General features: G+C 48.8%; 1 protein-coding gene across 8 annotated transcripts in view; it reads right to left on the bottom strand.

Moving 5' to 3' along the window:
• The window catches only part of FHOD3 (formin homology 2 domain containing 3), a 438,646-nt gene that overhangs the window by 219,357 nt on the left and 195,786 nt on the right, over window positions 1–23,503 (bottom strand). For all 8 annotated transcript variants that reach the window (XM_037033114.1, XM_037033132.1, XM_037033123.1 and 5 more), the window contains exon 5: window positions 22,721–22,826. In XM_037033114.1, coding sequence (XP_036889009.1) covers window positions 22,721–22,826 — 106 coding nt within the window. The remainder of the gene's footprint in view (window positions 1–22,720; window positions 22,827–23,503) is intronic.

The raw sequence follows: 23,503 nt of genomic DNA, 5'->3' as shown, positions 1-23,503 counted from the left end.
ATCCCGTTTGCAAACAAAGACGTGCCCTTGAGAATTGCTGCTTCCTGGTACTAAAACCTGGCTGTTGTTATCTTCCATAAGTGGCCTGTATCAGGCTCTAAGGGCCTCCAGAGCTTTGGGTTTCCACTGATGAAGCACCGGTGTTCCCGTCTGACTTGTGACTTGAGCACTCAGAGTGCAGGCCCACTATAGTCTGCAGCCTGGGCCCCTGACAGTCTGGCCTCAGGTTGCTGAGACAGCTCAGTCCTTGGGGCTTCATCCTGCCTCCCTGACCATTTACTTCCTGCTCCCTCGGGGCTGCTGGTTCCTTCCTCTGCCCCCTGCAGGCTCCAGTCGCCAAGCTGTGGCCTCACCCCTGCTTCTCAGTGTTGAGTGCTAGACACACGGTTCCTGCCTACCTTGGGCCGGATACTGATTTCAGGGGGCCCTGTGCTAAATCAGCCAATCGTCAGGACACAGAGGCGGCACAGCCCTCCAAAGTCTGGCACCCCGGCTGGCAGGGTCGGAGCCACCCTCAAGGGCCACACCCTGCTTCTCTGTCACCTGGAGAACCCTGATGCTGCCGAAACTCTGTGGGACCTGTTCCAACCTCCTTCTTGAGTTTTAGACTCACATCTCCAACTGCCTGCTGACATTTCCACATAAATGTCCGCAAGCCTCCATCCACTCAAACTGTGCCCCGCACCCCTCTCTCTGCCTCCCTTAGTGATGTCACTGTGTACCTCGACTCAGGCTTGGCACCTGTTAGTCACCTGGTGCTGCTCTTGCCCTCAAGCCCCACACCAGCAGACAAGGATGCTTTTACCACCCGCTGGGATGCAGTGGCTCCCTTATCCCATTGCTTCAGTCAGGGCCTTCCCGTCTCCATACTTGCTCCCCCCACTTTACTGCCACAGTCCCAGGGTGATCACCCTGGACACATCTGGACCATGGCCGGCCCTCCCAGACCCGCTCAGACCCTCTGAACGCCCCGCCCTCCACCCCACACCTGAGTCCCAGCTGCTCCACAGGACACCCAACACCATCAGGCCCTCCCTGCCTCCGGTCCCGGTGTGCCTCACACCTGCTCTGACCGCCCAGCCGCTGGGGGAGGCATTGTGCTGTCCCTTGCCCTTGTGCCTTTATTCTCCTGTCCCCTAGCCAATCACAATCACATAAGCCTTTTGCCCTTAACCTGTACCCTCCATCCTCACTTGTCACCACCTCTTCCCTGCCGCCCTCCCAGCCCCTAGCCAGGTTAGTTGCCACCACTTGGGGCCCACAGCACCCCCAGGTATTCTGCTGTTTCAACACTGACCCCCTGAGGACAAGAGGGTGCACTTTTGCTTTATCTGTTTCCCCAGCCTTTATCTTACTTCTTTACCTCCAGGCCCAGCCCTCAGCAGACTCTCAACAAATATTTGTGAATGAATTTGATCACTGCAGTGCTTTGCTTAGAAGCTTCCACACTGCATAGTTCCTTTAGGTCAGATGTTTTTCAACGCACCCCACCCCACTCCACCCCATCTGTTGGGGTGGAACCCTTATCCGCCTCCCGTGGCAGAGAACCGCTTCCTCACTCTAGGTACCCAAGGCTGCCTGAGGAAGATGCTCCATGCGTGAACCAATGGCACAATAGATGAGATCAGGCCATGGAACTGCCTCTTTAATTCTCTTTCGGCAACTAGCCACACAACTGAACCCCCTGCTTACACCTAAAAACACAGCTTTCCCCTCTCATGCATCCCCTTTCCGACCCTTCCCTAGTCCTCTGGCACAGGGAGCACGTGGACACAAAGACTAAACACACAGGCCCTTGGGTAGCTCCAGAGAGTAATGGGGACACAGAGGCAGAGAGGGGCCACCCCCAGGGGGACTGCTTTAGGGACGTACATGGCAACTCCACTCTGGAGCCAGGGGCCGGTCTCTTGAAATGCAGAAACGGGTGAAGGAAGGTCCTTGAAGGGGCGACAAAAATGACTGCCCCAGAACCCAGTGACCCACAGGCATGGATGATGACAACATCCTGACACAATCCTGATGACAGTACTCAGCCAGGAGGCACAACACTGTGCCGAAGACACACTGGGCAGCATCACAGGGGGTGGGGTCCTCACAAAGCCCCCACCAAGGAAAGCCAGGTGGAAACGCCACTAGGCAGCAACGTGCTGGGGGAGGCCTGTCGTGGAGGGCCCTGAACCACAGGGTGAGACACTGTATTTCATCTCATCTAACAATGGTTTCTGACCTTTCAGTGTCTTACCAACCGAACCTTTTCCACAACCTTATCCACAGGCCTAGAACATAAAACAGACTGAAGGAGAAGCTCTAAGGTTGACATGGGGGTGAGCCCTGTGGCGTCTCAAGGGAAGCCCAGGGTTTGTGGAGTAACACATGGAAGCCTCTGGTTTCTGCCACAAGGGGGGGCGGGGGGGTGAAGCAGCTCTGCAGACGACTCACAGGGGTCCTAGGGGAAGCTGGGTTTCCAGGACCCCACCAGCAGCAGAGCAGGCGATAGCCATGCAGGTGTTTCTGGTCAGGAGCAAAACCCCGAGGCGCCTGTGCCAACCTAAGAACAAGGCCAGTAGCTGCAGCAGCCCCTTCCACCAGCCATGACACCCCAAAGATGCTTCAGCTGGTCACCCTCACACCCAGAGCCTATAGAGGCCACTGTGGTGGCTCCCCTTCCTACCTTCTGTCTTCCAGGGACGTGGGACTGGAAGCAAGTGGCTGGGGGAAGGGGAGGGTGAGGGCCCAGGAGCTTCCCAAATATGCAGACCAAGACTACAGACATTCTGAATCGTGGCAATCTCTGCTCTATGTGCACTGAACTGAGAAATGAAACTCCATACTTTAGCGTACTTTGAGCCTTAAAATTACAGAGCCTCACTGACGTCCCAAATTATAGTTATAGAGAAAAACAGCAGGGGCGAGATTTGGGGCATGGGAGGACCTCAGGGTTTCCTCCAATGATGTCATCCAAGCCGCATGGTAGGGAGGTTTCTCTAGGGGCCAGCAGCTAGACTGAGGGTGGGCATAGAGCAGAGGACGGGGACGAGACCCTCCTCAACAAGAAGGTGGAAGAGCTGATGGAAGGACACAGGCAGTTCGAATGGCGGGGCAGGGCAGCCCGCAATGTCCGGGAAAACCTGCAAGGTGACAGCCGTGGGCAAATGACCGGTTCTGGGCATCTGCCTCTGAGCGCACAATGGGCCACAGACGGCTTAAGGTGGGGGTCAGGGCTGGATCAACAGTCACCCTCAGAGATTTCCACTTCGGAGATATTTTTCCAGACTTCCATGGGTATATGATCTGTTCCTCTAAGTTCTGCAGCTACAGGGTACTCAAGGCACAATATCAACCCTGCTTCTTTTAAACCAAGGAATTCCTGTAATCTGCGGGGCTGCAAAGGACCCCTGCAGACATTCTGTCCCTCCAGACGACACAAGAAGTGTCTTTTAGTGGTTCAGTAAGGGAGGGGGGGATGGGCCAGCTGGGGAGAACATAGGAGGGGTAAGGGCTCTGATGACCGGAGTGTCACAGAGCAGGAACAGCCATGACTGCTGAAATAGGAGTCACTGCTGAAAGAAAAAGCGAAAGGGCCAACGGCGTCAGCAATAGAAAAAGGAAAGCTACCCCAAGGGGAAGGAGTGAGGAGTGGCTGTGACGGCTGCGAGGCCATGGACATGTCCCTTCAGCCCCCCCCCCCCGGCCCCCATGTCTCTGTGAGAAGGCTGACAAGGAGTCCCCTAAGGCACCTTCTGGCTCTAACACTGAGTTCAGCCAGGCGGACCAGCCACTGGATGGGACCCTGAACTTAGATGGTCACAGAGACAAGGCCCTGAGGGCTGGTGGAAATGGGCCAAGGAAAAGTCTCTTCCCAGCCAAAAGACTCCAGGACTAGGGTCAACAGCCACCCCAGTCACATGCCACTCACCACAGGGACCTCAGGGAGAACAGGACTCGAAATCCAAGCTCCATACAAAGAAGCAACCTGATGCCCGTGTCCAGAAGCAGCAGCTCTGACTCAGGCTGGGAAACACTCAGCACGTTGTAGAATAAACGTGAAAAGTCCTTGGGCCCAGCCACTCACCGCTCTGTGTACACCCTAGAAAAATCTCCATGTGTGTCCCAGGAAACATAACAAGAATGCACATGTTAGCAATGTCTCCAGTCCTGAGACACTGGACACAACCTAAATGTGGACCAACCTGAAAGCCATTCAATAATTGCAATACACTCACACAACAGAATGCTATCCAGCAGTGGAAAGGGAGGGGCAGGGCCACGTTAGCCAATGGATGACTCTCACATCGTAATGTCCACTTGTCCTTTCAAAACCACGCAGGACAAGACTCTATGCCGAACAAAGTGGCTGAAGCCCTATCCTGGGGGTGGGGAACAGAGGAAATAAACTCCTGCTGAGCAATACGCGTGGTATGACAGACTATGCCACCCCCTGCACCAAGCAGGGAAGATTGGGTGGGGTGCAGAGGAGGTGCTGTTGGGCACCAACATCAAGGAAGGCCAAATCGTGTCCTGGTGATGCTTGTCTTAAGCTGCATGTGGGTTGATTTTATTATACCTTATGCCTTTATAAGTCCAATATATTTCAAAATAATTTTAATTACAACTATGACTGATGAGAGAATAAACAGATGAGAGTATGTCTCCCACCTCAGACTGAAATACATCCCATCCTCGTGATGCTGAATCACCTGTCCCCACCCCCAACAGCCCCTGCTCCCCACACAGTTCGCCTAGTGCTCACTGCAGGTGGGGGAGCCATACCCTGGCAGAGGCACCCCCGGAGCCCCTGTGCCCTCCGTGGGTGCAGGCACAGACCCTGCAGGCTGCAGTCCCTGGCTCCCCCTCCCCACGTGAGCAAACATCCCATCCATGGCGGCTGGTGCCTCTCCAGGAGCAGAGGCTCTCAAAGTCAAAAGTGGTGCTCCTACAGTCGAGCCAATACTCATGGTGCCTGCTGCTGCAGAGTCTGGCGGGGAACCGCAGCAGAGACATGACTCTGTTCTTGGCCATGGATTTCCACTCTAAATTATGAGGGCTTTTCAGGCTTTAGACTGCCTTAGCCCTTTCACTTATTTTAAATACATATGATAGGAAAATACTCCCCCCAAACCTATATCTCTTTAGTTTCTTGTGTTGAAAAGAACAACCAGAAAGCAAAATGCACTCATTCAATGAAGGCGCTCTCCTGCTGAAAACCAAGTGGCCAGAACAGTCCGCTCCCAAATCTGAGTCAGGGAGGAAAATGCATGGCCTCTGCCTCACTGGAGTACTAGCAGTCAGCTAAACAAAAAAGCAGACAAAGGCACACGTCAACTTCTGTCAGGCTGTTAAGGAGTCTGAATTTAAACCCATCTGTCCTTGAACACTGCCACGTTTCCAGAACACCCACAGGAGCCTCCTACCAACAGGATTTTCAGAGCTCAACATTCTGGTGTTTAGCTCCCTCCAGAGAAGCAACATCCAAAGCCAGCCTGTGTATCACCAACAGCTACATCTATTTATAAATCTCCAAGTAAGCCATCTGCCTCCACACACCCTCTTTATATCGAACGATGGTGATGTCTGCTTGGGATCAGAATCCCCCCAGAGTATGCGGGGTTCCCCTCGATGTGCAGCTTTCTGCCCAGCTGACACCAATCCATCAGCAGGCTCTCGAGTGTGTCAGGAGCAAGGTGAGGGGTGATTTGGCATGGCCCACTGGCACAGAGGCAGGTGTGGAAATGGGTGATGTAATGTACACAAGACCAGGTTTCTCAAGGAGCAGAAGCCGCTTAATGAAGTCAACTTTTTCTCAACACCCAGCACCTACCTCCAAGGCATCATCTGACAAAACAGCCATGTTCTCTTGTCTAGTTAACAAAGAAAGCCAAAGGCATTCCGCTGTGCCCAAGGTACTGGCTTAGAATAAACACTTTGCAAATGAGACCGCCCAGCCCCCGGAGGACCAAGGGGTGAACTCTCCACATAACCTGAGGCTAAAAGGAGAAGGAAGCCAGAGAGACAGGAGACGCCAGCTTAGATACCCAGCCTAGAGTGCTCATGACCTTGAATGGGGAGTGAGCCAGGACACTCTGCACTGCCCTTGGGCTCTCAGCATTGTGCCTTTGCTCAAGGAGGAAAAGAGAGCCACTGAAGGGCAGACTTCATTCCCGAGAAACACGGGGCTCCGACTGGGGATGCAGAGCACTCTGTTCTGATCAAACCATTCAAAACGCCCAGAATGGGGCTAATCATTGCAGGCTCACAAACCCTAATACAGCAGCCTGAATGGGACAAGCCACGTGTGCTGAAGTTCCATCTAACGTGCATGGGCATGGCTTTGGCTATGATCACGGTCATCTCTCGTGAGTTTTTCCTCCTGTTTTTCTAGCCTTTAATTCTGAGCTTTCTCTGCCTTGTCCTTGTTGTATGGGTCCATTGTCCCCCTGACATGCCCTGGACAACAGTTACTGCTTGATTCTTTTATTGCAGGGCCTGGTGAGCACCAGGCACATGACAGGCCTGTTCAAAGTGGGGCACAGGAGATCCAGGTGCAGATCAGTGTCTGATCATCAAGGAGTTCTTGGCCTAGTCAGGGAGAAGGACAAGGGGACAAACAGTCACAAATATGCTGTGAGGTGGGAAGGCCACACTCCCAGAGGGCTTTAGGAAGGGCTCCCCAGGATGCTTCATGGGAAGGGTATCACAAAGTGTAGAGACCCTACAGTAAGCCAAGGAGGAGGAGGCAGAAGAGTCAGCATGGATAAAGCAAAGAGGTCAAGTGCACAGTGGATAAGACATGTCCATTCAGCTGTTTTATATGCACCCCAACACAGAGCCAGAGTGGAGGCTGTCTCACCCCCTTGGTGATGTAAATATGTCTTTCCAGTTCCACTGCCACAAGCCAAAACAAACACACCCTGTAGCTGGTCTATACGCGGAGACCAAAGGGGCTCAGGAGACACCACAGCACTCAGGGGACATAAAATCCACAAGGTGACAGACAGTGGGCTTGGGAAGTTCATGTAGGCCCTCCACCTTTCCTGTCAACCCCATGGGGAAAAACAGCCCCAGACCATTTCCTCCTACACTGTCCTGCCACCAACGAACCCACAAAAACAATAGAAAGAGAAGTACTAAGCATTTTATTCAAGGAATCCGTTAGGTTACAAGACAAGTTCCACCGCTTCCATCTCTCAAGACCCGGCAGTGGAGGGAACATGCGCAGAGCACCTGCAGTACCTTTTAACCAGGGCCTTCTCATGAGGAAGAGTTCTGTCCAGAAAGCATCCAGCCACATAATATGAAAAATAGAGACATCTACTGAAGAAGATAAAAGGAACATTGTACATTGGACGCTGACACCTCAGTCCCCTTCAAAGCAGGCACCCTGGTACCTCACACGGTTCTCCCAATCACCATCAGCTGCCCCTTTGTATTTTCCCAAATCTCACGGATGGCCTGAAATCTCTTCCCTTTCAAAGCTGATTTTAGTTTTGGGAAAAGCCAGAGGTCACAGGGCATCAAATCTTGGCTGTAGAGGTGCTGAATCACATGGGTGATTTGACATTTTGCCAAAAACTCTACACAAGATGTGATGTTTGAGCAGGCACGTTGTCCTCATGAAGCTGCCTATCACCAGTGGCCCATGGCTGCAGCCTTCTGAATCATGCAAATAGTCACTGCTGAGGAATGTTTAAGCTTAACATAAAATGTGATGCAGATTCATTGCTCTACTGGTTTGGTCATTTTGAATGCGACAGCCACACAGTGCACACGCTCATTCAATGGTGTCTACCGCCCCCACTGACTAGTACAGTGAAGTCATCATTATTCACACATGCACTCCAGCCCACTCTCCTTGGCTGCCAGGTTACATCAGCATTGCGCAAGCCACTCTCATTACATTAACAATGGCTGGGCTTTTTCCGGGCAGGCCTTTTATACTCACTTCTCAGTGCAGGACTAGTCAGAAGAGCTTAAAAAGGACAACAGCACACCTTGCTCAGACATCGACCAGGCACAGCTCCCAGGGGAACAATCAAAAGGGACTTAGGCCAGAAACTGCTCTCAGGAACCCTCCACCAGGTAACGAAGAGCAGGCAGTAGCCACTGTCCCCTTTCCCAGTGCACAGCACCCAGATGTGGCCTTCGCGGAATATCTGCTTGTCCCACCAGGTGGGGAACGGACAGTGCTTTCTAAGAGGTTAAGAAGGTTACTACTATTTCAACCATAATTTATAAAAGGGTCAGCCCTTCTCAGTTCCAAGCAACCCTCACATTAGGACTTCAACTGATGTAACAGGAATTTTGTAATCCATGTGGAATTCAGAAACAAAACCATAAAATTACATATTTCCTTTCTTTGCAAGCCTGATAATGCCTAGAAACCTTTGTGCTGTTTTCTTGCCTACATGAGAATGAACAGTTGATTCAAGTACCACAGCTCATGTTTTACGAAATTCCCATGAAACGTGATACGTTAAGCTGATTCTATGAAAAAGAAAAGCTGAATTATGGAAAGCAAACATCTTGAATGACTGAGCAAAGAGCAACTAAAATAGCTTCCTGTGCCCTTGAAATGGATGATATAGGACTGAACTACTTAAAATGCATCGGCCACCTTCGGAAACATAATGCTGATGCAAGCAATTAGAGAGGAAAAACACAGGACCTAAGGATTTTCATCCAAAACCTAACTTAATACAGTGTTTTTCTGTATATCCATCTTTACTTGATGGCTCCTATCCTAGGGTCACTGCCAAGTTCCTTGCGGTGAGGGGCCTCAGCCTGAGCCCTCCCACCGCAGTTCTCTGCATAAGGCGCGTGCTGGATGCATGAGCAGGTGAAGGAATGGACGGTAGGGATGCAAAGACAGAGGCAAAGGCACCTCTGAATGGGATCACGACTTGCCACAGAGCCCTCGTGCCCCAGTTGCCCGTCTTTATAGGTGATGACCCAGCCCTTACAGGACTGCCATGTTCTCTCCTGACACTGGCATACCGGAAATGCCGAATTTTCTTTTCAATCACCTTCTTCTTTAGTTCTCATTGGGGTGCAGGAGAGAGCCCTTTAACTGAGTGACACAGATGTCACCAAAGTTTTTTTGAGAGAACCAAATGAGTCACCACCACTGGAGTGAGGGGTCTAAGTAGACCGCCTGAAAGGCTCACACAAGAAACAGCAGGGACATGGAGGGACATTCAGTTTAGATGGATGGCACGTGGTTGCCTAGGAAACCCAGGAAGAAAATAAGAAGTTGCCTGCATGAAATCTCCTAACATCCTTCCAAAGACCTCTGCCTCTTCTGAGGTCACAGAGTATTTTGCAACAACTTTTGCATGCCCAGATGGCTTTGTATTACAACTTTTATATTAACTGCATTTGTTTTCTATTGCTATATAACAAATTGCCACAAACTCAGCAGCTCAGAACAACACATATTATCTCACAATTTCCATGGGGCAGGAGTCCAGGCACAGCTTAGCTGGGTCCTCTGCTCAGGGTCTCACAAGGCTGCAATCAAGGTGTCAGATGGGGCTGTGGTCCCATCTGAGGCTTGGGGTCCCCTTCCAAGCCTATGCGGTTGTTGGCAGCATTCATTTCCTTGCAGCTGTAGAACTCATGGCAACTGGCTTCTTCCAAGTCAGCAGAAGAAAGTGTCTATGATTTGTAGATTCTCTTTTAAGGCTTCACCTGTTCAGGCCTGTCCCACACAGGGTAACTGCCCTTTTATCTAACCCAAACTCAACTGATTTGAGACTTTATTTACATCTGCAGAACCCCTTCATCTTTGCCAAATAATGTGGCCTAATCACGGCTCCGTGATATTCACAGATCCATCATGATCCATCATGATCGCAGGTCTCGCCCACACCCAAGGGGCGAGGACTACACAGGATGTGCAGCAGGGGGCAGAAGCCTGTTGAGTCCCCTTGGAATTCTGCCCACCACGCTGCGCATGTCACTTCCCCTGCTGTAGTCAAAGCTCCCTCAAGCTCTGGAGGAGCAGCAAACCCACCACTGTCTCCAGACCTCGACATGGACATAGGAATTCCTGGATATAAACCAATAGTCACGCTGTCAATCCTTCAAATTCTGCGGATCAACGTGAACAGCAGCCCCTTAGTGACTGAGAGCAGCTTACCTTCCTTCGCAATGAGTTGGCTGGGCTCTATGTCACGTAACCAAAGGGCCTTCTTTGAAGCTAAAACAGGGCAATATATGCTTGGGGAGAGCCTGTGGATCCTACAGCAATGAAGACAGAACATGAATGAAGAAGGAGAGCCAGAAAACTCTGACTTCATCACTTTTGCTTTTTCTATTTTACTCAGAAACACAGAACCTAGAGTTGGAAGGGATCTAAGAGGTCATCCCTCTCTCTGTTCCCCATCCCAAGTCTCATGGCCCTAGAAGGTCATCTGGTCCCTGCTGGTTCCAATACAAAGTTTTGTGGTTAGAAAACTGTCACACACCTGTCTGAGGATCAACTCAACAAGCATTCTGAAAATGCCTAATATTCCCCAGAATAAACAAACACCATATATGGTATTCCTGCTCTCACTCCCTACTCCCCGGCTGCTGACAGACATCAAGAATTGGTCGTGGCACTCTTTCCTGCTGATGCTGGATGTGGCTTCAGAATCCTCAACAGAATGCTCCAGAAAGTCACCACTGATCAGTTTATGTTGGCAAAAAAAATAAACTAATTTTCCAACTCTGTTCTAGCAGCTTGTCTTCAGTCAAAAAACTACTTTCCTGTAACTCCTACTCATTGCTCCTAGTCTCCCTTTAAAAGCAACAGGTTTGTCCTTTCCTCCAAAAACAACCCCTACATAACTAACTACATCTAAACTTACCCCCTATTTAAACCCTTATGGGCTCAAGCCGAGTCTCAAGGACAGACTGACCTGGGCGAGTAAAGATTGGAGTTCTAATTCCGGGATAATTAGGAAGCCCTAGTAGTGTTTCAGGGAAGCCTGGAGCCATGGAAGCCCTGGGGGAGGCAAGTGTGTGCAGCGGGGTCCATGGAACACAGTTCTCCCTGCGGGAACTGGCTCAAGAAACATCAGGTCAACCTGGCACCAGAGTAGCTTTGGGGGAACCCAGTTTTGAGTGCCAGAGGAAAGGAGAGGCAGAGAAAGGGAAGTAAGGGATAACATGGTTGAGATCATGAGGATACTGAAAACTAAATCAAGTGAAAATGCTCCCAATCACTTGTCTTACTGCATCGCCCCATTCCGCATCTTCTCATCATGCACACCCAGCTCCCAGTGTAAAGTATGTGCTTACCCACCATCATTCACTCACAAAGCACTACATAAGACCAAGACAGCTCTGTGGCATGGCCCTGGGTATTCCCCTCCCACTCATTCATTCATTTAGTTGCTTTAATCAAATAGCTGTTAAGTGTCTGAGGCAACAGGATCAGGCTGGAGCTGGGACCACGGAGGCTATGACAACGCTCTTCCTGCTACCGAGGAATTCCTAATCCATCTATTTCAGAGGCAGATAGATAACTCCCTGAGATACAAAACAGGTTATGCGGTATGATCCATTTTTGCATGGATCTGATCTTCAGAAACCATGCCATTTAAAATCAACATATACGCCATCTTGATCTACTGAACAAGCAAAATTATCAAACCATAATTCAATAGTTTAGCATTTTTTTCTTAGTACCAAAAACAAATAACATGTGCTATTGTGCCTCAGAAATAAAACAATCTGGTGAGCTAAAGCTTCAGGTTAGCAAAGCCAAGTTCTCCCAAATCCTCAGTATAAACCAGTAGCTTCCTCAGGGACCATGGGTTCTCTTCCTGGCAGACATTCTGTCATTCACCTAGTCTCTCCTCTAGCAAATTTTCACTGAGCTCCTAAAATGTGCCCGGCATCAAGGACGGAAACTGGCACGCACTCAGGTAGCCAAGTGTGGTAGAGGGAATTAGCCAAGGGTCTCTGACCTCCAGTGTACTTGCAACAAATATTTATTTTTTATTACGTGAGGTAATTTACTACATGAGGTAAGTGTCAATACCAGGGCATGCACAGAGGGCCAAAATATCGGGGTACAAGAGAAGGTCTCCTGGGGAATATGGCATCTTAGCCCCATTCTAAACACAAACAGAAAGCAAAGGGTAAAGCGTGAACCCAGTGAGGTAGGGACTCGTAGGCAATACCGAGGCCAGAGAGAAAACCGAAATGGCCTGGACTGCTACACTAGCCACACAGACATTCTGCCCACGTGGAAAGGCCAGGACTTCTTCCTGAGGATGAGGAGCCACTGAAGGGTCTACACCAGGGATGGAGGAGGCCGTCCCCATTGGCCTATTGCCTGAGTATAAAATGGACCAAAGGGAAGCAGAAATGAAGTCAGAGAGACTAATTAGCTCATAGAGAACATTAGGAAGGAAAAAAGGATGGTCTGAACTCAGAAACTACAACTGGAAAGGAAAAGAGATGTAAGGACTTGAAAGGGAGAAAGGAGTGAGGGGTAGAGAAGCCGGAATTTGGTGGTGGATGATTACAGACGGTGAGTGAGAGAGGGGGGTTGAGAGGTCCCAGGTAGCTGACTTAAATGTGATGGAGGACTGTGTCCCCCACAGGGACACGGAATCAAGCAGCAGTTGGGGCGCTGACTGGCATGCAATGATGCAGTGTTGAGGTATGGACATGGGGCCTTGAGGATACCTGGGTCAGGGCTGGCTCCACACACCTGGGACACCACAGAGTGACTTGAGCTGGGGTCTTGTGCATATCAATGGCAAGGAAGCCACATTCTCAGGACAAAGAGTGGCAATCTGCCAGCAGGCTGGCCCAGTCTACCAAGGACCCTCAACACTCCAAAATGCAGTGTATGAACATAGCAACTGACATGCCCCGGCAAATCCCAGGCAAGAAAATAGTTTTAATCCATGTTTAGGGTTGGGTTTAAAATTTGCTTAAGACCTTCTGTTCTATCATGAACTTGGATTTGTAAGTAGAGCCCTATGAGAGAAGACCAGGAGAGACAGTTAACAGCAGGAGAGGTAATGACTGTGATTAAGGGCACACCCAGTCGGCTGTTCCTCTGTATACGTCTACCAAGCAAGCAGACAAGGATGGCGTGAGAGGTGCATCTTCAGTATGAATAAAGTGGAAAAACTCCTAAAGAATACATGACAGTGAGATTCGGCCTTAGAAAGTGCCACATATAGGAATGGCCAAATAACTGGGTTTCTTTCTTCTTTCTTTTCTCATGTGAAGGGAAGAAGACGAAGGCTTCCAGTGGAGATGAAAATGCTGAAGAAATCTCTTTGGCTGAGACTGGCTAGGAATGGCTCTTCACGTTGAAGTGCTCGGAGACGTGACCACAAAAAATTACAAGGGGTTGTTTTTGGGGGGGAGGGAGCACAGTTGTGTGCAAACTGGCCTAAATGTGACTTTATACAGATTGTAAGGTAAAAGTTAAAGGGACAAAGTAATCAGTCTAGGAAAGAGGTTGAGATTAAATTATAATAATTTAAGTTAAACCATTTCACTTTGCCATTTCTGCAGGGAAAAAATGGTCAAATGACAGCAATTTCACATGATTTGGTCTAATGATGTTCCAGGCTGACGATAACGTTCGCCAAGTAGACCTACAGTATATTGCTTTATAAAGACTGCTCTACAGGAAATATTTCTGTTACTACTTAATGCTCACTATATTCCAGAGTATTAATAATTAATCATTCATTTTTACTTTAGAAAAATTAAAACTTAAAAGCCTTATGAATCATAGAGCAAAGTTACCAAGAGAAAAGCACTTTCTAATTATAGGGGTAAAATACTTTGAAAGAGGGTAAGAAAAGAACAACCAACCAAACAAACACAAAACTAAAATCATGCTTAAAGCTGGAAGTATCCACCTAGAGTTTGAGACTGAGGGCAAATATCCTACTTGCTGTCAAATGCGGTGAGGGGCTCAGGACCACGCATGCCACCTACCTCACCCGGGTCTGGCCCAGCACCTTCCTGCCTCACCTGAGAACCCAGAGGAGAAAAACAAAAGCAGGTTTCCCCCTTCGAAGGTCTGGACGGGCTCTGGCCTTCCTTTGCATCCTCAGGCAGCAGCCGCCTTGCCCACCTGGCCACTGAGTTCCTGCACATGGCACTGAGGACGGAGGGTGTGCTGGGGCATAGACTACACACGAGGCTCACTCAGATTATTTGGCACTTCCAGAAAAAAAAATGCAGTGCAACAGAAGCCTTCAAACCACCGTCCAACCAATCTACCCAAAGGACCCATGAGAAGCACCAGTGAAGAAGAAATCCCATGAGCCCTGAGGCTGGGGGTAGCCAACCTCACACCACTGACTTTGAGGGGTCCATCTAGATACACCAGTGATGACAACGTCCTCTCCTGGGAAATGGAGTGCTGCAGAAAGTAATTACAAAAGCCCAGCAAGCCCACAACATGCTAAGGTCTGGGCAGGCCAATGGGAGACGTGAACTCTCCAAGAGGAATTGCCTAGAAGGTGAGGGGCACAAGTGCAGCTCTCAGCTATTCTCTGACCAGGTTTTTAAAAGGGGAGCAGGCCTGATTTGAAGTGGGGATACAGGGGGTGGCAAGAGAGGCCAAAGACGGGACGTTCGGAGGTATCATTTCTGTCACCATGCACTCACAGCAGCAGCAAGAGTGACTCAGCCTCCTTCCCCAAGCAGAGAGGGCTGCTGCTCTCCTGCCCCCGATCAAACCCTCCCACAGGTAGCCAAACCCTCAGCCTCGTAGCCACATCCCTACTAGTGTGCCAAGCGGTTAAGCCAAAAGGTCAGGCCAAGGTCAGACACGCCAGGGCATGGAGAATATCAGATGCCAAAAGCAGAAGTTTCAAACAAACATGGGGCTAAGAAAAAACAAGCAAAATGTGAAGACCACATCCCCTGCCTATGAGTGGTCCGGCTTCTCAGCCCACAGGCCACAGGTGGTGAATGCCCAGAACCTGCAGACCAAGTTCCCAGCCAGCATGCCACTGGTGTAAGCGCTCGAAAGAAGAGTTTCAAACTTGTAAACACAGAGGAAGAGGAGACTAACTCTGCCTCAGAAATGGGTCTTCACACGAGACTGACTGTATTGGCCAAGTAGCTGCCACAACTGAAGAAACCAGCCCTAGACACAGAGCTCCCAAAGAAAGCACAACACCCCCGAGGAGGGTGAGGAAGGCCCTGCTTAGCAGACGGCATGCCCAAGCCACGTTCATGAAATAAACAGGAGAGGGACCCAAGAGAAGCCTCTCACTCTATTATGGGGTAAATATCAGGCCCAATTTAAAAATGAATAAATAAGAAAAAAATCAATTCAAAAACACCATGGGGATATGCACAGAACCCTGTAACAAAAGAGAAGGAAACAGACACCACACACAACAGTTAGATGGGGACTATGTTCTTGAAAGGGTTTGTCCCAGGATATGGAAGTACATGCAAGCAATGGTGTGGAACTTTCAAAGAAAGTTGTTAATTCTTCCCCAAGTGATTGACACATGTAAGCCAATGATAACCAAAGCTACATACCACTTTATAAAAATGACTACAGAGTCCACGGGTAGGAATAAATGTGCCCTGAATTATCAGGAATGACAGAGACCACGAAGACTGATCACCCCAGGCCTGGGGTGGAGTCTGAGGCTTACAGGTCTGAGACAAAAGCCTTGCTGTTACCACATTACAAGTGCAACCACATTACGAGTTCAGCCAATGCAGCAAGTTTCCAATGGGGAACCTTGTCCCCAAACTCTCATCTCAGCCAGTGGCTCCGCCTACTCTCGGCTTCCATCTCCCAAGCCAGGCTCTTCAGACTCTGGGTTACCGCCCTCCACACAGTGACAGGAGGCCTATCCTCAGAACATCACCGGGGGGCTGAGCGGGGGCGAGGAAGAAGACAGTGCTGAGCTTTGCATGTATTCAAAGTGCCAGGGGTAAAAGGTGGGGGGGATTAAAAAATCTCCGTGTTGGACTAGAGAGCCAAGTTCCCAAAGTAGCGATGATATCGCAGTTTCTGTCCGACTATAACACAGTCGGGCTTTTCTCCTTTAGATAACTGTGAGTCTCATTTCACAGACTGTGATGTCTTTAGTTGGAGGCCTCGCATATATGCCCATGAGGCACAGAGGAAACAAAATAAGTGGAGCAATCCCGGGCGCACACAACAGGGAGTGGTAGGGACTGTGGTAAGCAGAGCCCACGTGCCTGAGTAAAGGGCGCAGCTCCTTTGGACTCCAGCTAATTGTGGCCGTGCATGAGGGCCCGGTGTTGGCTCACATGTTCGGTTTCTCAAGAGAAGCCAGAAATCTGTGTTGTCTAGGTCAAATCTCATCATTTTTAAGTATTCGTGATTATTTTAAAATCTTTTAATGTGCTAGATTGGGCAAAGAAAATACCTACAGGTTCTATTCCGTCCCACGGGCTGCCAATTTGTGCCAGCTGACCTGACTCCCTCCTGGGAACAGCCTATTACCCCAAATCAGCCAAAGGAGAAGCATCAAGTGTGGCAAGACTTCGTCCTCCACACTGGCCTCGGCCCCCAGGGGCTGGGGACAGGCACCAGCAGGCCAGTTGTGCAGCTGTGTCACCCACACCTGGGCCATGTGGCTGCCACAAGTCATCCCTGACATCCTGACTACGCACAGAAAGCTCACAGCAAGAGGCAGAAGAGAAGGCCCTTCTGGCCTGGTAGCTCAGTTGGTTGGAGTGTCATCCTGTACACCAAAGGGTTGTAGGTTCAATTCCCAGTTGGGGCACATGTGAAAGGCAGCTGGTCCATGTTTCTTTCATGTCGATGGTTCTCACTGCATCCGTTCTCTCACGCTCCCTGTCTCTCTTCCTCCCTGTCTCTCTTCCTCCCTATCTCTCTTCCTCCCTGTCTCTCTTCCTCCCTCTCCTTGTGCAGTCAATGAGAAAATATCCTCAGGTGAGGATTAAAAAAAAATCAAAAAAGCCCTGGCTGGGTGGTTCAGTATACTGACTGCCAGACTGCAAACCTAAAGGCTGCCAGCTTGATTCCAGTCAGGGCACAGCCTGGGCTGCGGGCCGGGCCCCAGTTGGGGGTGTGCTGAGAGGCAACTGACTGATGTATCTCTCGAATGTTTCTCTCCCCTTCTCCCTCCCTTTCCCTCTCTCTAAAAAATAAATAAAATCTTTTAACTAAAAAAAAAAAAAAGGCAGGGAGTGGGCTGGGATGGGAGTGAAAAACAGAAAACTGTACATGAACAACAATTAAAATAAAAACTGAAAAAAAAAGGCAGAAGAGAGAAATGTCCCTCAAGCCTGCAGATGTGCCCAGGACTAGAGCCAGGGGACAGGGGCCGGCCAGGCCGGGCTGTTCAGCGGGGACCACAGCAGCCAAGCATCCACCCCCAGTTCAGGGAGGAAGCAGCTCCTCTCCTGCTCCCGGGTCCTCCCTGGGGGACCACTTTGGGCCTGTCCCTAACCCCTGCGGACAGTGTGAACCAGACCTTTGCTCTCCTCCTCTGCTCTGAAACGCGGAAACACAGCACTTCAAGTTTTTGAGATGGAGGACGTTGATTTAATGACTACTTCATCATTTTGTGCCTCTCCTTGTAACATCATAGCTTCTTCCTATGCTGTCTGTAATATTTCTGTTCCTGGTGATGCAGATGCCACAGAAACCAAGTGTCCAGAAGTCCTGACCCTCGTTAAGCTGTCCCCTAGAAATCAAGGCATTCTTTTCCTATAGTACAATATAGTTGACATTTGGCAAGGTCCTGGAGTCCTCAGGTTGTCATTTTTGCAAAAAAAAATCTAAAATCTGGATTAAATATCTCATTTTTAATATTGGCAACCATTAAAACGTTTCTTAAAAACACACTGTAGAGGCAAACAAAATATCTGCAGTGTTCTCCTACAATGAAAGGATTGGACTAAAGAAGTTGTAAGATCTTATCCAGCTTTGATCATGGCCGAGGTGGCATTTTATGCTTAGCAAGGAGCTTGCTTTAGGATAAAGTCAAGTTTCTCCATGTAAATCTAGACCCCTCCCTGGCTCTCCCTCGTGGTACAGCCAGAAAAGCTGGCTGGTCTCACTGAAGCCCCTTGCCTCTGTCCTCTCTTCTCTCCCAAAGCGGATCACTTGTATGCAGTCTCTAAACATTTCAGACAGATGCGATACAACACATAAAATGGGCCACGTGCAGCCCCACCCAGGAGCTTTCCCAGGTCGGGAAACTGTATTTTGGTTTCCTTGTCACGTCCCCGAGGCCAACATGGCCCACGGCTGAAGGCTCAGTACGTGTGTGGAAAGTTTAAGTTCCCAGGAATATACCACTCTAGGTCCTACTTCAATAAGAATAATTGTGAGGTACAAATTCCACAGTAGATTTATATTAAACACTGGCTATCACAAAAAAAAACTTTAGATCATTAGCTGGAACCATCCAAGAATAATAAGCCAGATAAATATTATTTCTACATGTTGTACATTTAAGACCTATTCCCAGCAGCCGGCTCACATTTTTTGGAGAACACTTGGCTACACCGTAATTCAAAACCTATCTTTACTTCTCAGCAGATACATCCTCTGCGAAAAGCAACAGATTCCTGGGCTTTAAAAGAGGAGCTGACAGAGGGCTGAGTGCAAAAAGAAAGATAAATTAAAGGAGTTCTAAAAGCAGATGTGGAAAGCGCTGGGTTCTCCAAATGCTCTTGTTGCCTTTGGATCCGGGGCCTCGCACGTGGCCTCCCTGACGGAGCTCCCGAGGTAAGTAACTTCATGAAGGGCACGCTCCTCCATGGCACTGTGACAGTCACCCGCCTTGTGGTTTGTAATATCATCCTTTGTGCGTTTTTAATTATATTTTATTGTTCATGCTTTTAGCCTTGTCCCAATTTTTCTCCCTTTGCCCTCGTCCACCTGGCCCCGCCCACTCCCTCCAGTGATCCCCACACCCCTGTCCCAGTTCACAGATCCTGCACATATGTTCTTTGGCTGCTCTGTTCCCTGTCCTGTACTAACAGCATCTTTTTAACGCCCTTTTGTCCCAGGGTTTAGGCTCTGGGGCTCTGACACCCCAGGCCATGACATTCCCACCCTGATCAATCACCCAGGCCCAAGGGACACAGCCAAGGACAGCCCTAAACTCCAGAGCTCACTGGCCAACCCTTAAAGCTGCTTCCTCCACACCCCCGTGAAACCACACAAAGGTGCTGCTTCGCAAGGACTCTGTGCCCCTCCTGGGCAGCACGCTGTGTTCTCCCCAGGAACCTGTGTGTTACAAAACTAAAACTCTTTCCAGATTCTCTTGATCGGCATCTAAGGTAATATGGTCAAAATACAGTTGGGCAAATAAAGAGGCAATCCAAAGGTCATCCTTGATTGCAAATGTCTACTGGCAGCCAGCAGCTGATCACAACCTACAAAAAAGCTACATGCGAAGTTTTCCAAAGTCAGGAAGGGGTGACTCAACATGTGGCCTAGGAAAAATGATGGTTTCTTTGTATAAAAACACAAAAGTCACACCCCAAGAAACCTGTCATTTACAGCCCTCAGAAGGTACTTTCCTGGTATGAGTTTCGGTCAAATACATCAAAATTCGCTGATGTTTGCAGTGGTGACCCTGCGTCTTCGGAGACTTAGCTGAAGTGGGGCAGGAATGCAAATGCAGCTCCCTGTGTGGAAAACAGGGTGCCTTGTCACAGCGTGAACGGGAGTGAGCATGTGCTCATTTCCCAGGTAACACTCGGTAAAACTTCTGACCTCCAGTAAACGGACACTGCCACCAGGTGATGGCAATGGAAAGGTGGAGTCTCCTCACACATTAGGAAGAGCTGTCCACAATGAGTCATTTTCTGCACAGCCAGAGGAGCAGCAGGCAGTTGACAGGGTTCTCCCCTGGTTGTGCTTGGGTGCTCTGACTCTTAAACATTTGGTAACTGCCTCTGGCACCTTTCTGGTACAGGTCAGAACACTGCAAATTAATAAAGCATTGCAAGCTTAATAATAAGCATTCACTAAGGTACAGAACCTACTCTGTGTCAATACCATCCTTCATTCCCAAGAAGGACAATTCACACAATTCCCCATTTAGGACCTTGTGCAGACATTATGCTTAGTCTGCCTGCTCTACAACCAACCATTCCCACAGCAGCAGGGAGGCCCTCACTACCTCCAACCGGGCCACCACATGGCTGCCTTCTAGAATGCCTTCTCAGTTGGGCTCAGTTTTTTCTTCCTAATTCCCTCTATGTGGCAGGCACTGGTAACCCTCAGGTCTAAAGCCATGCTTTATTCTCTTACTGCTGCCCCTTAAAGACAAGGAAACCAAATGCAGCAGGTCCTAGAGTAACACTGTTTCATTCAACAGCATTTTGTTATAACATTCATGAGAGGCCATAGGAATGTTACTCTTGTTTATATCAATCATCTATGGTAAAACTGGTTTTGTTACATCATTTCACCATAGTTCCAAGATCCTATAGACATGTTGAAGACTTACTTTACTCACTCTGCCAGCCTCCCTTGCAGCTACGATGATCATGTGACCCAGTTTTAATCCATGGAAGGTCTGCAGAGAGCTTCTGACAAGAATTTGACCTTCCTCATAAAAGGAGACTGACCACAGGTGGCAGAGTCCTCCCATCACACCAGCCTGGAATGTAGCTATTAACCCTAATGATTACTCAGTAAAAATAAACATATACACTCCTAGATAAGGGTCCAAAAAATACATATCAGGGGTGTCCAACATGGGACCCATGTGGTTGAGGATGGCTATGAATGCAACCCAACACAAAATCATAACTTTACTTAAAACATGGGATTTTTTGTGATTACATGTTGCAATGTATTTAATGTGTGGCCCAAGACAATTCTTCATCTTCCATTGTGGCCCAGAGACGCGAAAAGGTTGGACACCCCTGAAGATCATTTTAATACTAATTATACAGAGGTGCGTGTGCATGCACACTCACATAAGCACTCACTAGAGAATATCTCTCTTTGTAAAGTTAAAGCATACTTTAAACATAACAAAAATATATTTATTGTTAATGTGGACCCTCTATTCAGATCAGGCCATTTTAGGTATATTTCCTTCAATGTAGTTCCACTCATAAACATCCATATTAGAGGTGACCTGGACAAACAGGAAGAAGCTCTCCCACCCTGATTCCTGTGCCGTCCCCCATTTGAGATGTTGGACAGTGCGAACGGACTATTAGGCTGAGAAGGTTTGCACTGTCTCTTGAGACACAGAGGCAGTTGCGTTGGAAGGCAACACGGCAGGACAAAGTTTCTGGTTAATCTGTCTACACCTACCAGGAAAGTTTCCATATAAAAGTTTTAATCATACTGAGGACAGAAAGGACAAGATTCACCAATAGAGCCTCTCCAACAACCTCAATGAGGGTCTATCACACACCCAGGGAAAAACTGAAAGTTGACAAAGGGAGCCTCACAAACATCACGGGCTATAAAAACCAGAGGCTGAGGAACACTCTCTCACACACACACACTTGACATTTATCAAAATTTATGGAAACGTGAACACTGACTTGAAAATATAGCCTTAAATTTTTTTTTAAATGAACACTAAGTTTCCTCCTGTGCTTTTTGCCTTTTGTTACAGCGGCTCTCCAGGAGCAGAGAAAAGGGCGGACTCACAGTCCCACGTGCTGGGGAACAACACAGAACATAAGGAAACTTCTCAGGGTAAAACACAACAGGAACTGTAGCAGACCGTTTCCTTTTGCCTGTCTCCAACTAACCATGGACACTTGACGCTAAATCACGCATGTCATGTACTTTTCCTTCATTGGGGGGAAAGGAGCTGTGGGGTTGCGGGCACAGGGTTCCCGCACGCAGAACGGGGACAGGACCTTGGTCAGCTGTGACGTGCCCTGGGTCCGGGCCCAGCTCCTGCCTGACCACACACTAGAGAAACTGACTTTATCAGGCAAATGTTCCACCTCCGAGTTTCAAATTTTTCAGCTACAAAATGGAGATGTTAAACTGTATCAAATTTCCCCTTTTATAGATCAAAAATGTTGATAGCACTGATTTCACAGGGTTCAACCTAATAATTCCTGCCCTGCTGTTCATAGGGTTTTTAATAGGATCAAATGAGTATATAAAGGTGCACAAACAAAAAACCTAAAACTATGAAAAGAGCATTAACTTTATGAACTGCAACAGTCAGCAGTGCTTCAAACTCCACAGGCGCATTGCTTTATAAAAAATAGAATTGTGGAGGTAGATGTCAGAATCATTCTTTATAATGCAAGTTCCTGGGTGCACCTCCTGAGTCAGGAACGGAAGGATCTGTCCCATGGGGAATAGGCACTTCTGACACATGTTCCCAGCGATAACTCAAGTTGGAGAAAATTCTTTTCCCAGAATAAGTTAGCCTCTTTGGTTTGGGGTGGCTTTCTGCTGAAATGCAGGCTTTACCCAAGCCCACTCGGTATTCCCCTTCCCTCATCAAATAAGAGAGATTTTTAAAGAACCTAGTTCATAGCACATTCTTTTTCTTAGTAACCGGAAGAGACTTCACGTTAGGTCAGTAACATTAGCTCAGTCGCTAATGGCTAAAATTTGATAAAATCTAATGGAGGTGTCATCTTTTGCTACAGGGTGGTTTTATCACCTTACCGCTTAATCAAATTTCTTGTAACAAGCTGTGAGTATGGAACTTCCTGGAGAGGACCCAGACCTTTCTAGCAGCAGGGGCTGGCCACCGCAAGGCCTTCGGTAACTTACCTCTCAGGATGTAGTTCTGGTAGTTTTGGTCTGCCTCAGCCCCCACCTTGATCAAACAGGTCAGACCTTCAGCCACCACAAATTCATGCACCAAATCCTTGTCATCCTGGCAGGAGAGGGGAAGAAAAAAGAAAAAGACTTCAAATATTGTCAAGGTCCATCCTCCATCCAGACTGTGCCGTTAAAACTACGGACAAGCCTTTGAGGCCGGACCGACTCCTAACGATTGTTCTGCTCTATGCAAATGAAGCATCTCAACGGTTGCCAGAGGAATTTTACAACTGGTCTTCACATTGTTGTTTGCCAAAGACCCATTTTTGCCTTCTGGGCAATCTAATAAAGATAAAGCAAACGAGTCTCCTGCCTGTCAGGAATATTACAGTGTTCTGATTCTCATTCTTCAAAAATCGCCAGGCCCCGCCCTCCCCCCCACAGGTCCCTCGGGACAGGCCCCATGAGCTTGCTAAGCTTCAACAACAGGAAGCATTCCACAGCAGCTGAGACCATCCAGTGAAGGGTCCAAAGCCCCCTGTGTGTTCCAAAAAGACAGTTGCTAAGGACAGTGGTTCCAAAGGTCTTGGAAATGGTACCAGAATGTAAGGAAGCAGCATCTCCCCCCGGAGTTAAGCACTGACTGGACAAGCAGGAGGTAGTGCGCAGAGCCTGGGGAGTGCCTGGTGCCACTCGCCGCCCCTGGAAAGGGCTGCTTTGGTGGGTTGGCCTGCAGACCTGATCACAGACAGCAGGACATGGGAGGCACCTCAGGCAGCAGGAGTGACACAT

The sequence above is a fragment of the Sturnira hondurensis genome, unplaced genomic scaffold, assembly GCF_014824575.4.
Source record: "Sturnira hondurensis isolate 20B ecotype Veracruz unplaced genomic scaffold, ASM1482457v3 Scaffold0001872, whole genome shotgun sequence".
NCBI classification, from domain to species: Eukaryota; Metazoa; Chordata; class Mammalia; order Chiroptera; family Phyllostomidae; genus Sturnira; species Sturnira hondurensis.
This window is presented reverse-complemented; position numbering and strand designations above follow the sequence as displayed.